The sequence below is a fragment of the Diabrotica undecimpunctata genome, chromosome 1 (assembly GCF_040954645.1).
Source record: "Diabrotica undecimpunctata isolate CICGRU chromosome 1, icDiaUnde3, whole genome shotgun sequence".
NCBI lineage: Eukaryota > Metazoa > Arthropoda > Insecta > Coleoptera > Chrysomelidae > Diabrotica > Diabrotica undecimpunctata.
The window spans coordinates 97695776-97709833 of NC_092803.1; the positions used below are offsets into that span (position 1 = coordinate 97695776).

A 14058-nucleotide genomic window follows, 5' to 3' on the forward strand; every position below is an offset into this window, starting at 1 on the left:
CAAGATCATAAGCTTTATTAATATCGAAAAAAACTGCGATACAATCTTGCTTATTTACAAATACTTCATGTAATCCTGACTCTAAGTCTATTAGGTTATCTATAGTGGATCTATTTTGCCTAAATCCGCTTTGTTGTGGAATAAGGAGTTTTTGTTGTTCTAAATACCATCTCAGCCTTTTATTTACCATTTTCTCTACCATTTTCTCTTACATATAATATTGGTTAAAGATATTGGTCGATATGACTCAGGTGATGTTCGTGATTTCTCAGGTTTAAGAAGTGGTAGTATTATTGCTTCGGACCAAGTTGATGGGAAAACCTGGTTACTCCAGATAAAATTAAAAAGGTCTAGTAATAAATTTTTCCCATTGTCTGGTAGATGTAGTAGAAATGCTAAGGGGATACCGTCTGGTCCTGGGCTTGAATCTTTAGAAGAGTTTAAGGCTTCAGCAAGTTCTATGAAGGAAAAAGGAACGTTAAGGTTGTGAATCTCATGTCCGTCGAATTCCAAAATGTTTTTTTCTACGTTGTTTTTATGTATTTTAAAATTATCAGTGTAATTTTCATCACTGGAATTTAATTCGTATTGGTCTGCTAACATATCTACTATTTCTTTTCTATCAATAATTATTTTGTTATTTTTTGCTAGAAAAGGAATCTTATATGGTTGGCTTTTTCCAGAGATTTTCCTTAAGTTTCTCCAAACTGTACTTATGCTTGAAGAGGTATTTAGAGATGAGATGAATTTTCTCCAGGATTCTTTTCTATTCTTTTTTAGAATGTATCTTGCCTCAGCTCTTCGTTTTTTGTAGTCCGTTATATTTTCGTCTGTTTTATGATGTTTTATTCAATTGAAAGCTTTCTTATACGCTCTTGTAGCTTGGCTACATTCAGGTGTCCACCACGGAAGAGGTTTATATTTCTTTAAAATTTTTGTTTTTCTTACATACGTCTCTGGCAAGGATGCGTCTTGTCTCCGACGCTTTTCAACGTGTACTCACAGGTCATATTCAGAAAAGCCTTATGGGAAAGAAAAGAGGAAATAAGAATTGGTGGAGAAATCATAAACACCATGAGATTTGCAGATGACACGGTAATTATGGCTAAGAGTATAGAAGATCCACAAACTTTACCAGATGCAATAAATAGTGAATGCATTCAAATGGGACTTGACATCAACACAGATAAGACCAAATTTATGATAGTATCAAGGAGTCCAATAAATAATGAACAACTAACTCTTGGTGGACAGCAAATAGAGAGAGTGACAAAATATAAATATCTGGGAGCTTACATCAACACAGAATTAGATCCAGACCAAGAGATCCGGGTACGAATAGAAATGGCAAGGGCAGCGTTCTTAAAATTCAAACAATTGTTCTGTGACAAAAATCTGAATATTGCGCTGAGACTGAGGTTTGTTGAATGAAATAGTTAAAAAGATTGAAGCCTTTGAACTTTGGATATACCGGAGAATGTTGAGAATCCCATGGACTGCCAGGGTCACCAATGAGGAAGTGCTGAGAAGAATGGGTCGAGACAAAAAATTGTTGAGAACGATAAAAGTACGCAAGACTGCATACCTTGGACACATACTAAGAAATAATAAATATAGTCTTCTGCAGGTCATCATGCAGGGTAGAGTCGATGGCAAAAAGGGAATAGGTAGAAAGAGGAAGTCATGGCTGCGAAATATTCGAGAGTGGACAAACATGACTGTAGACGAATTATTCCACGTTGCAAAAGATAGAGAAGCCTTTAAAAATGTGGTCGCCAACCTCCGTTAATGGGGACGGCATAGAAAGAAGAAGACATACGTCTCTGCGGCTGCTGTGATGGTTTGTAAAAATGTACTTAAAAACTTGTCAATGTCGTTTGATGATGTAAAGTTGGTTTGGTTAATGTCCTGTTCGATTTGTTTGGTAAAATTAGTCCAATCAGCATTTTTAATGTTCCACTTTGAGATAGGCGATTCGATATTTGTGATTTTCTGATGCGTTAAAGAAATTATAATGGGGTAGTGGTCACTACCATATAAGTAGGGTAGAACGTCCCATGTTATTGTAGTGGACAGAACTGGGTCACACAGAGAAATATCAATTGCCGATGATGTGCCATTATGTATGTTAAATCTGGTTGGTCTTCCGTCGTTAAGTAGATTCAGATTTTGGGATGTTATAATATCTTCTATAATTCGTCCTTTCGGTTTGAGTTTTATGGAACCCCACATCGGATTGTGGCAGTTAAAATCTCCAAGGATAATTCTAGGTGAAGGAATTTGTTCCAAAATAGCTATTCAATCTTCTTGGGATATAGTTTGATTTGGTGGGGTATACATATTACATATATAAATTTTTTGAGGTATATTTATTGCAATAGTTATTAATTCAATATTATTTGAAGTCACTTGTAACTGTGTGCTCATGAATTTTTCATCCACGTAAATTGCTACTCCTCCACTGGCAATGTTTTGGGTTAATCTGTTATTATAAAAACATGAATAATTACGAAAGTTATATACATGGTTTGAATTTTTAAAATTTGTTTCCTGTAGACAGATAATAGATGGGTGTGTTTCAGAGATAATATGTTTTAGTTTTTCAAAATGGGTTTAAAACCCATTTAAGTTCCATTGAAGAAGAGAAGTGAATGTAATTATTCTTTAGAGGAATTATTTACCGATGAGTTGGAATCTTCTTCCGACATTGAAGTTTTCACTGCAGGGAGAAAACCTATGTGTTTGCCAAGTTTTCGTATTAATTTGGTGCTTTTGGTTTTCATTCTTTTGTCGATGTAGTATGGATGTAATTCCGATAGAAACTTTATAAGTGTATGAGAGTCTTCTGAGTACAATTTTGTTACGCTGATTATGTCTTTTGATCCTTGTATATTTTCGAATAGATCCACTACTTGATCGAAGTTTAACTGCTTTTTCCTTTCTACATATTCTCTAACTGGTTCTAGTAATGTTTGGAGATTTGGTATCTCATCTCTTAAGTTTTTGTCATTAGTTTTGGTTTTTTTCTTTAATTGAAGCTTAGGTTTTTCAAAGTTTTCTTCGGCGGGTGGCGTGATTGCTTCTTCTAAGGTTCTTTTTCCGCCTGCTTTGTTCGAAGTTATCTGGGGTTCGTGAGAATTCATATGTGTATTTTTATTTGGAGGTAAGTGTTGACTTGTTTCGGGTAAGGTTGATTGATGTTTTTGGGTATTAGAGGATGACTCAGACGATGTGGGTGTTGCGACTGTAGTGTTAACTGAAGAAGTGGTCAAATGTATAGATGTATTTTGTAGTGAGCACTGTTCGGTTTGGTTTATTGATGAATTTGGGATTGCTACTGTTTATAATGTGGTTTGAGAAGACGTAGTCAGCGTGGAGGAAGTGGTAGTTAAGATTGTGTGAGTGTTTTGTAGATTATCTTGTTGAGTATAATTTATTGATGAATTTTGTCTTATTTCTGTTTGCATTGTACTATCATTGTGAAGATGGTTAGAAGGTGAAATATTTAGACAATTAGCTGCCTGGTGTCCAGTTAATTTGCATTTGAAACATATTTCGTTTTGGGCTATAAATATGCGGTATGATGTTTGTTCCAACTCGATAATAAAAGATTCAGGTAGTACAAAGTTGTCTGGAAAAGATGAAACGAAAATTTGTCTTCGGAAGCTTAGAATATGACTGAAGACAGAATTGGTTGCTCCTATCCGTAGGTATGATATGTCTGAGAGAGGATTTAAACCTAGTTTTATTAATTCGTCCATTATTAAGTTAGAAGGTATGCTTGGACATACATTGGACAGAATTAAGCGGACTGATGGAGTTATTAATCTTCTCGCTTCTAGTATATTTACATTTACTATTATCTTCTTTGTTTCTGCTACGAATTTATCTACTAGGTTTTTAGATGATAGATATATGCAAATTCTACCGATTGATATACGGGATGCGAAAATTATATTTTTTGGTTCTATATGCTGACTTAATCCTTCAAGATAGTCATTAATTGTACAATTCTCTAGAGTGTTAAATAGAATAGCTTGATCTCTGTTTGGGATTAATATACTACGTGATTGACTAACTGCTTTTGAGTATGATGCATTTTGTGGTAGCTGACTGGAAGATGACATCTTTTAAATGGATTTAAAATTCGACTAAAACCGATGCTGTTTTACAGCTTTCGTTGTGATACCAGTTCATGGAAATTGGATAATACGTATAACTGATTGCAGTGATTTACTTAAATATCTAAATCCAAATAGATGAAAAAAGTATATTTTATCTACTCACGATTCCAATATTCAGTATACAAATCACTTTCACTTTTATACTTAATTACTTTTAAATTGACTTCAATAATTACTATATAACGAGCACGATAAATTAGTGCCTAAAGCACGTCTTTCTCGCTTGCTGGTCAAACATAGAATCTCTATTTTTATGTTTAAAAATTTAAAAAAATTACTGTACATCCAAAAACACTTAATTATTCTAAATAAATACATGACATTATTCTGACAAAATTCTTTTAAATGTCAATTGATAAATTAATAATTTATCAATTGATATTTAAAAGAATTTTGTCAGAATAATGTCATGTATTTATTTAGAATAATTAAGTGTTTTTGGATGTACAGTAATTTTTTAAATTTTTATTTCTATTTTATTACTTATATTTTATTTTTTATCATATATGTATTAAACACGTCGGAAAATATTTTAATATTTTTCCCCAATGTTAAAGAAAAATAGTTTTAGATTCAATAATACGTTCAGCAAATTTAACACATAATAAACAATTAAAGACTGAGCACAGCTGACCGATAAATGTTTTAGTTTAACTTGCAAGCAATCATCGCGCATCGGTTACTAAATATGAGTTCGTTCTTCGAGTATTTTGATTATATGGTTTCCAAACACCAAACAGTTACAAACTTTTACATTTGAGTAAATGATAATTAAGTTGTTATTTATTTTTTTATTTCTTCTTTTTTTAAGTATATTTTTAATCAATTGTTTCAAGAGTTTTCAATATGAATCATGTTGGAGCCATTCCAAATTTAAATTAACATAAATGATATTTGATTTTATATTTATGTTAAGAATTAAAACTTATTCAAACAACTTGTTTATTATTTTATATTTTAGGTTTGTTGATGTTAATTGATTTGTCAGAAGAAAGAGGAGGATCAATTATTGATTTGAGATGGGGAGATCCAAATGATTGCCATTTTCCATTGCTTCCGATATTAAAAAATCCCGGATATCGATGCATCAGTTTGCTGTATTTATTGATGTGGTTAGGTATTTCACCTTTATATATTATTTGCTTATTCATCTATATGTTTATATCATTTTATGAAATTTGGCACTGCGGCAATAAATTAACATAGTTGCTTAAATATAAAGAATATTAAAGAAATATATAGTGTGTCAATTTTAAAACTTACAATGGGCTATATCTCACGAACAAAAGCTGATATCGAAAAATGCTTAAAACTATTTGTAGGATAGTAAGGGGGATCTAAAATGACATGAAAGAGAACTCACCCCCACCAACCCCCTAGGCTTCACCTACCACAACCAAAAAAGTTTAAATTGCAAACCCCTACTTGTTATACATGATTGAAAATACTATAAAGAATGCTATCCAATGGTATAAATAATAATTATATAGGGCGAAGTAATAATTATGAAACTTTGGTTGAAATGGAAAATTTAATGAGGTTTTTGTTGAACTACAAATTTGTTAAAAATGTCAATTAAGTAAATGTTCAAAGTGGATTCCGTTGTTTTGTAAACAATAAATTTTGCACAAACATTGGCAAATGTTGTTCTAGTAATAGCGCGACATTCTTGGGTAATTCTTTCTCGCAATTCCCCAAGTGACGCAGGTTAAGTTTTACAAACAACTGACTTGAGGTAACCCCATAGAAAAAAGTCAGGTGGCGGTAAGTCTGGTGACCTCAGTGGCCACTCAATAGGACCTCTTCTTCTAATCCATTTATTCGGATAATTAGTACCCCACCAGTGCCTAAATGGAGCTGCATAGTGAGGAGGTGCTCCATCTTGTTGGAAGTGTAGCAAATCTTCGTCTAGAGCTGGGTTGCCTTGATCGTCCCTTTGGTTCACTAATTCACGCACAATTAAAGGTTCGATGGTGTTTTCCAGCATACCGTGATAAATGTCGCCACTTAAATTACCTGGTATAAACAAGGAGCCAATTATAGCATTGCCTAATATTCCTGCCCATACATTCAGTTTTTCAGGATATTGAGTGTGATCTTCTCTGAATCGATGAGAGTTCGCATCACTCCAGTACCTACAGTTTTGTTTATTTACATTACCATTCAGCATAAAAGTACATTCATCAGTGAAACAAATATATTTCAACATTCTCCGTTCAACGCGAATTTATTTTGCACTGATCCCGTTTCTTTTTATCTTTTCAACTATGTAATAATAAATAATTACTATTGTAATAATAAATATAAATATATTGGGGGTGAAGACACCATTCTAATAGATTGGGGGGGTTAAGCGTGATAAATTAGGATTGAAGCTGTAAATGAATCGAATAAACCCCTCTAATGAATTGTCTCCACTCTGATAAAGACTGTCACCATTGTAGTAGACGTCTGATTCAATCTCCTTATCAATGCCTCTACAATTCTTAGGGGATACTTATCCCTGCGAGCGGGGCAAGGCTTACTGGTTCCACTAGTCTGGACTGACTGGTTCCGCCCTCGCGGATTTACAAGAGGGTGAGGAAATTTTTGGAAAGAAGGGAATTAAGGACTTCTCGGTCTCAGGTCCTGCAAAGAGTGAGAGGCTATGGGCTTACGTTAGAAGCCGGAGCACTGCATAAGCGAAATGTGTATCTCTTCTAGTCTCGACCTGTAACGGCTAGGAATAACAAAAACAAATTTCGAGTTTACAATGTATTAACTAGACTGTACACTACAAAATATCAGTTATGACCAAAATGTTCGATCAGGCGCGAAGGGAGACGAGAAGAGACAAGCAAGGAATTAAAGGTCAGACAATTACCTTATCATTAGATATACCTGGGGTTAGTATATAGATCTTAGTTACCTCCGCGTATCTAGGCTCTAACTAGGGAATACGCCTCCAGTCTACCGGGATTTGAGATTGCGAACCTTCGAATCTCCAGCTGCCGACACTTATCCGTCACACTATCCCGTCGAGTTAAATAGCGCGCTCACTCGGCGCCTCTCGCGTGGGCCACCCTCAGGCGCCGAGTTCTTACTGACTGCTGACCAACTTCTGCTTGTTTTTTATGTATTGCCAACTCCTACCTTAGATCTTTTTTGTCACGTATTCCATGTGTTAAACTGGATTACGCTATGTAAAAACTTCTTAGTCAGCTCAATTCTTCTCACTTGTTTAATAATTTATACCTTGTATTAATTTCCAACAAGGTCTAAGTGTCGTAATTTTTTAAACATTCAGGCTTGTGTTAAACTGGGTCAATCGTTTTGTTTTTACTTTGGAATGTATACGTTAAACTGTGTCGAATTTATTCTTTATTAATTTGGAATATATAATAATTACTTAAATAATTATTACTCTTTACTAGGCTAATTACCTCTTAATTTTTCCTTCTTTATTTCCTGGCTGTTTACATTACATTACTCCCTTCGCAAAAAAAGAAATGGCCTGAGAGGCCTTTTCCTTTTTCAACCCATAATAACTATTCTACTTACATCTTACATTACTTATATCCTACTATACTCTTTTATATTAAGTCCCAATTATTGTGTTATATTATATTGTTTCTTATAGAATATTGTGCGGTGGTCAGCGAATGTATCGTGCTGCCCCCGTATTGTACCTATGTGTATGACAAGTTGAGTTACTTTTGTATTAAATTCTTATTGAAATTTACAAGTGAAAACATTCTTGACTTATTACAGTGTTTTGTGACTACATGTGTCACTTATTCTAAATTCTAAAATTCTAAAATTGTTCTATCCGAATGTAACTCGCGTTTCTCGGCAATCGCGGTTTTGCTTATGATCGTTCACTATCGACGTATCCCTGTGGGGATTTTCGCACTTCACTCGCGTCGTCTTGGCTTTTAATGTCCGTTTGCCAATTTTCACGTACCGCGTTAACTATCTTGTTAGTGCTGTCTATCTCCATTGGGTTGCTCTCGCTGGTTTGGTCTTTTCTGGTTGGTACTGCTTTACTTTGCCGCGTTATACTTCTGATAAATTGGTGTCTGGTATGTGTTTGCTGTATCTCTTTGTCCAATGTTCATCTTCTAATTCTGGTTGCTCATTGCTTGTATTTAGGTGTATATTTTGTTCTTCGTTCTTTGATTTTTGGTGTCGGTGTATTACCCAGTTGGTGAGGTTTGTCCATAACCCTGCTATGATTATGTAGCTGCATCCTATTGTTTGGTATATTCTTAACCCATTCAGTATTATTCCACAAGCATATATAATTGTTCTATATATTAAATATACGCCAATTAGGCTACTGGTGATATTTCCTAATGTGGATAACCATCCCCATATTCTATTGAGGGTGGAGTGAGCGATCTCTTTTAGTTCATTTTCGTCAAATATTTTGGTTAATTTGTACCCTTGATTTATTGTCTCTAGGCCTGCTGTTCTTCTGGCGATTAAGTTCTCTACTGCTTTTCTTTCTGATCCGAACGTGACTATCCTTTGTGCGTCTTGTATTTCTTGTTGTGTGTATATTCCGCCAGCTGCTAATGGTTGTAGTGGTACCATGTCTATTAATGATTCTGCTTCTACTGTGATTTCTGTTGGATTGACTGCCTTGGTTGGGTCTGGTGTCAAGCTGATCCATTGTTCTTCTACGTAGTACATCGGAAGTGTTACATGGTTGCAATCTATTTCTTCGGCGTAATCTTGGATTATTCTTGTTACTGGTGACATAAATTTTGACCGATTTAGTAGTGAGATCGGTGTTCATGGAAACATTTGTTTGTTCTTCGTATGGTCACTGGTTTCGGTATGCATTGCATTATGTAAAGTACTTCTCCTAGTACTCTTCCAGTGTACCCTGACATGTTCTGCATGAGTTGACTGACAGCGTTAGGTAGGGATGGGGCCATTAGTAATCTGTTTTTTAAAATTTCTCTCTTTGTTTGACATCGCCGCGGTACTGTGTCTAGTATAGATTCTCTATTTCTCTTTGGTAGGCTTGTTCGGTGTAAAGGAATTTGCTATTTATGTAGGTCATTAGGTCTACGTTTTGGAGAAGGAGTGGCATACTAGGATTTATTTTGTTGTTTACGAGGAAATTTATTAGGATTCGGGGGTGTTCAGTTTGCCATACCTCTGTGTTACATATTATAGCCCTTTTGTGTAGCGTTAGAGCAAATATGTTTTTATCTTGTTCTACGATTACCAGCTCTTCTAGGGATTGTTCGTTAGTGATCTTTTCACCGTGCCCTTTATAAAGTTGTGACAATTGACTTTCACAACTGTTGTCTTTGTATTGTTCCCAGGTTATTTCGCCTATTGTAGAGTCGAAGCAATAGCCATCGATGAATGGACATGTTACTCCCTCTCGTAGGTGGATTTCTTCTGCCTGGTTGTGGTTGCTGCTTCCAAGAATAAGATAGTTAACAATGTAATCGGTTTTGAACGGTATCCGTGGTTTTCTTTGCGGTTTTTGTAACAAATCGCACTGTTATTACTGTCCGAGTAGTCGCACTCCCGTTAGCAAACTTTAAGTTAGCATTAGTACTTTCTACGCGTAAGTCCAACGCACCTTAACCTATATATACATGCATAGCTGCTTATTGCAGACAATTGTAGCGATAGCTTTACATAGTTCTGACTTATAAACTAACCTACATTGTATTGCATATTAGTATGCCTTATGATCATAAACTACTAAAATAAATTGATATTTAATTAGTTATTAACGGATATATTGATAATTGGGACTTTTTTTTAAACGATTACAATATACTATATGATATTTATGATATATATACACCCTGTAAAGTTAAGTCTTATATTTTTAATTTTCAACTTGTCATCACTTTTTTTTTACAATATACTGTGGACTGAATTCTGCTTTTATCAGAAACTATATCAAGTTTCCTATATTCAATTGTAATTCTTAAAATTCAAGATTATACCTTAACTCTTTCCTAAAATTCCAAAATAATTTCAAGATAGAGTTTATCTTTATTTTCTTTTTTATTAAACAAAATCACCTGTTGTTTGTAATTTACAACTGTTTATTGTAATTATGTTTCAAGGCTAATTACATTTTGCTGAGCGGCAGTCTTTGTTGAAAAATTTACGTACTGACCTATAATATGCATTCTTGGTATTCGAACTACGTTTTGACTATACTGCATTTTGAAATTGCTGACGGTTTCTAACTTGACCTTTAAATTTTTTTTTTATAAATTTGCTTAGTTTTATGATAAAATAATAATCTTGTATTTCTATTTAGTGAGTTGTTTGTCCACGTTAGTTTTTAACTATTTTTAGTTAGTTAGTTAGTTTAATTTTCGAGCTTGCCCTATTTATACTGTCAAAGAAAATTATTTTCATTAACTCTATTTATTTTTTTCTAACTGTGAATGAGTGTATTACCTGTGTTTGGTCTTTCGTCCCTTGTTGTTAATGGCGAATTTTCTTACCTATTAACATGTGTACTTCTATTAGGAAGGGTGACGACCATATTCCAATCCGTCGTTACATTTATACTGGATTGCAAAACCTACCCTTTCTATAGTTATTTGTTTTCCATATTTTCGGATTATGGGAGCTAACATTTTCCTTGCTAATGTGGTATGACGGTAGAGGATTGTGTCACAGGCACAATAATTTCTTACGGGGGGTGAACAGGGTTTAGAAACACTAAATACTATGTTACTAGATGATGCGGGGTATTTGCAAACATTATCGAATGCACATCGGAACATTTATACGTTCCAACAAGGCAAGTATGATTCTATTACATACACACATATATACATACATACACATAAAGTTCATTTAAATAAGAACACAACAGACGAACGAGATAATCAGCTGAGCATATTACGTTAGTTTATTATTGTTGTAATGTATATTTTTGACTTATACCTGGTAATGATATTCTTGTATATCGGATTCCTTACTATATTAAATTTCTTGTTAAAACTTTAGCATTATTCGAGCGGCCGTCTCTTGTAATGCCAAGCTTTTAACCTTTCTTGTCGTTGATTGGTATTTTCCTTATTGGTCTTCTGCGTCGAAAAACATTTCTGTGTTCTCATCATTCTGTCTTATTATTGTTTTCCCATTATTATTTCTTCTTCTATTGTATGAGTTCCATCCTTTCTTTTTCGTTTTATGGAATATGCAGCAACATTTTCTTTCGGGCTTGCTGCCTAGTCTATTCCTTATACGTTCTGATCTTTTTGGTTGGCTGATGTCTCCCTGGCTTCCTTTTCTTCTTCTCAGCGGTTTGTTAAGTGAAGTTCCTGGTCTATGATTGAGTGCTTATGCCCTTGTCAATCGTTCCAGAAATAGTATTTCCTTATATTTCTGTACTATATATCCTATTTATTCTTCCATATTCTTCCTGTAACATGTGGAAGTCGTTAATTATAACTCTTCTTGACCTGCTTATCTTGTACTATACAAATTTTTGTACCTGTTTTTTAAAAATAATTATGATTCTTTTAATCTTTTCGTATTTCATTAAGAATTGGCTGAATCTTATTTTCTATCTCTTCTTATTCTCATTTTTCATTATTATCCTTTTCTTTATAATCGCTTGTACTCGCACTTGTGAGCCAAAATCTCAACAAGTCTCCTAATGCTATTCCTGAAGCATAAATCCTTAAAATAAATTGTTCCAATCGTACATTCCAACTGTATCAAATATCATACTATTAACCTAATTTCGTTATGTAATGTTTTTATAACTACTACTGTGTTTGCTATTGTAATAAAATATTATAGGTATCGTATTTTTTTGTTAGTATTCTCGTCTTTTACAAATAAAGAACTGCATATTTTGCGTTTTTCTTGATGGGCCTTTTTTTCTTCAAATATAACATATATAAAATTTTTTTCCTGGTTTTGTATCTTCGGAATAAAACTTCTAATTTATGTTTCTGGATTATTCACATTTATGATTCCTATAGATAACATACCCTTAATCGGTTTATCTATTGATCCTTCTGTAATTCCTTCGCAACTTTTTGTTTCAATATTACCGTAACTGTTTCTTCTATTTTTCAGTTCAATCTCGAAATTAATTTCGTTAAATATGTAATAATATTGACAAATACTTTTCTCAATAATCTCTTTATCATTTTTCGCCTTTGTGAGTACCTAATTTACTCAACATCTTTTGTTCTCTTGCATATAAATGCAATACTCATAGGGAATCGTCCTTCATTGTGACAAACTTCTTTTTCAATAATTCTCCCATTTACTTCATTGAAAAAAAAAATCCTAATTCCCAATTCGTTTCGCAATTTTAATCCAGTCTGTAGTTACTGCAGTGTCGTGCTGGAGCAGCAGGACTCTCAGCGGGTTGGGATTCAAGTACCACCCTAGCTTATCCTCTTAGCAGCCTCCTGTTCGACGTAGGTTTCAACATTAAGGTCGAACCATATGCAGTTTGCCTACATTCCTGTAGAAAAAATTTACTTCTGGCACTGTATTCGTATTCGCATGCGGTGCGAAATATCCTCTCGCTGTGCCTCTATTTCTGTAGCATCTCACCTGTGTCCATTTATTATTTTTCTTCTTCGTTGTGATTGCCAATCTCCTCTGTTTCTATAAAATCTATTACGATATATCCTCGTATCGTGTCTTTCATATTCACTTGTATTTCCATAATTTTTGTTTCTACATTTTTTCCTTGTATTATCATTCGATTTATCTCCTGTAATACTACTATTTCCTCGATTACTACTATCGGTTAATCTCCTGTAATGCTACTTTTTCCTCGATTACTGCTATCGGTTCACAGCGTTCTCCGACGCCTTCCGTCTCCTAATCGTCTATTATCCTACTATTTCCTCTATCTTTTTTAAAATTCTTCACCAAAATACATACGAAAAAAGACTCCAACTGTTCAACAACATTTGGTTTTCCCAACAATTCTCATCACTATAGAGACAATCCTTAACGATTCCTATCAAAAGGACGATCAATCTCCAAACTTTAAACTCATACAGGCCAATCTCTCTCACCTGTGCATCATGCAAACTTCTAGAAAAATAATTAGTAAAACATCACTTTGGCACACTGAATAAAATAATATTCTCGACCTATTTTAATCCGGCTTTAGCCCAAATCGATGCACCATGGACAATCTTCTACTTCTTCGATCCACAATTATGCATGCCCTATTCAACAAAATGAAATAATTGCAATTTCCCTTGATATCGAAATCGCTTTTGACTCTATACCGATTTCTCTGATACTAAACAACTAAGTCAGATCATACGACGTCAAACATTCTCACACCATAGAATCAAAAAAAGGTCTGCTCTAAGCAGCATACTATTTTTCCTTAGTATAACGATTTACGTTCCTTCATAAATGATCCTGTACAATATGGAATATATGCTAAAGACATAATATTAGTCTATCATGGAAAGGTTATATCCACCACAAACACTTTACTACAGAAAACGGTAAATAAGATAAACAACTGGGTCAGTCAATCCGGCCTTAACTTCTCCCTATCGGAGTCCAAAGTCATTCATTTTACCAGAAGACAAAACACGCAATCTCCAACCATGTCTGTGAATAGAAATTTTCTCCAAGTAGTAGATCCAATAAAGCCTCTCTGCATTATTTTCGATAAAACATTCCTGGAGACCACATATTCGAGAACCTAAGGTCAGCTGCCTTCAAAAATACAAATCCTTAAATCACTGGCTCGTTATAGTTGGGGAGTCGATTAGGAAACACTATTAAAAATATACCGAGCTGTTATCCGTCCCAAAATTGATTATTGTAGAAATCTCTACAAATCCTCAAGTAAATCACTACTACGTTCAATAAATATAGAATACATGAAGCGAATGTT

The 14058-nt window shown here is 34.1% G+C and overlaps 1 protein-coding gene across 2 annotated transcripts in view; it reads left to right on the forward strand.

The window, feature by feature from the left end:
- The window catches only part of GC (gamma-glutamyl carboxylase), a 996199-nt gene that overhangs the window by 258023 nt on the left and 724118 nt on the right, over positions 1–14058 (forward strand). For both annotated transcript variants that reach the window (XM_072545537.1, XM_072545538.1), the window contains one exon: positions 5146–5301. In XM_072545537.1, the coding sequence (XP_072401638.1) occupies positions 5146–5301 (156 nt within the window). The remainder of the gene's footprint in view (positions 1–5145; positions 5302–14058) is intronic.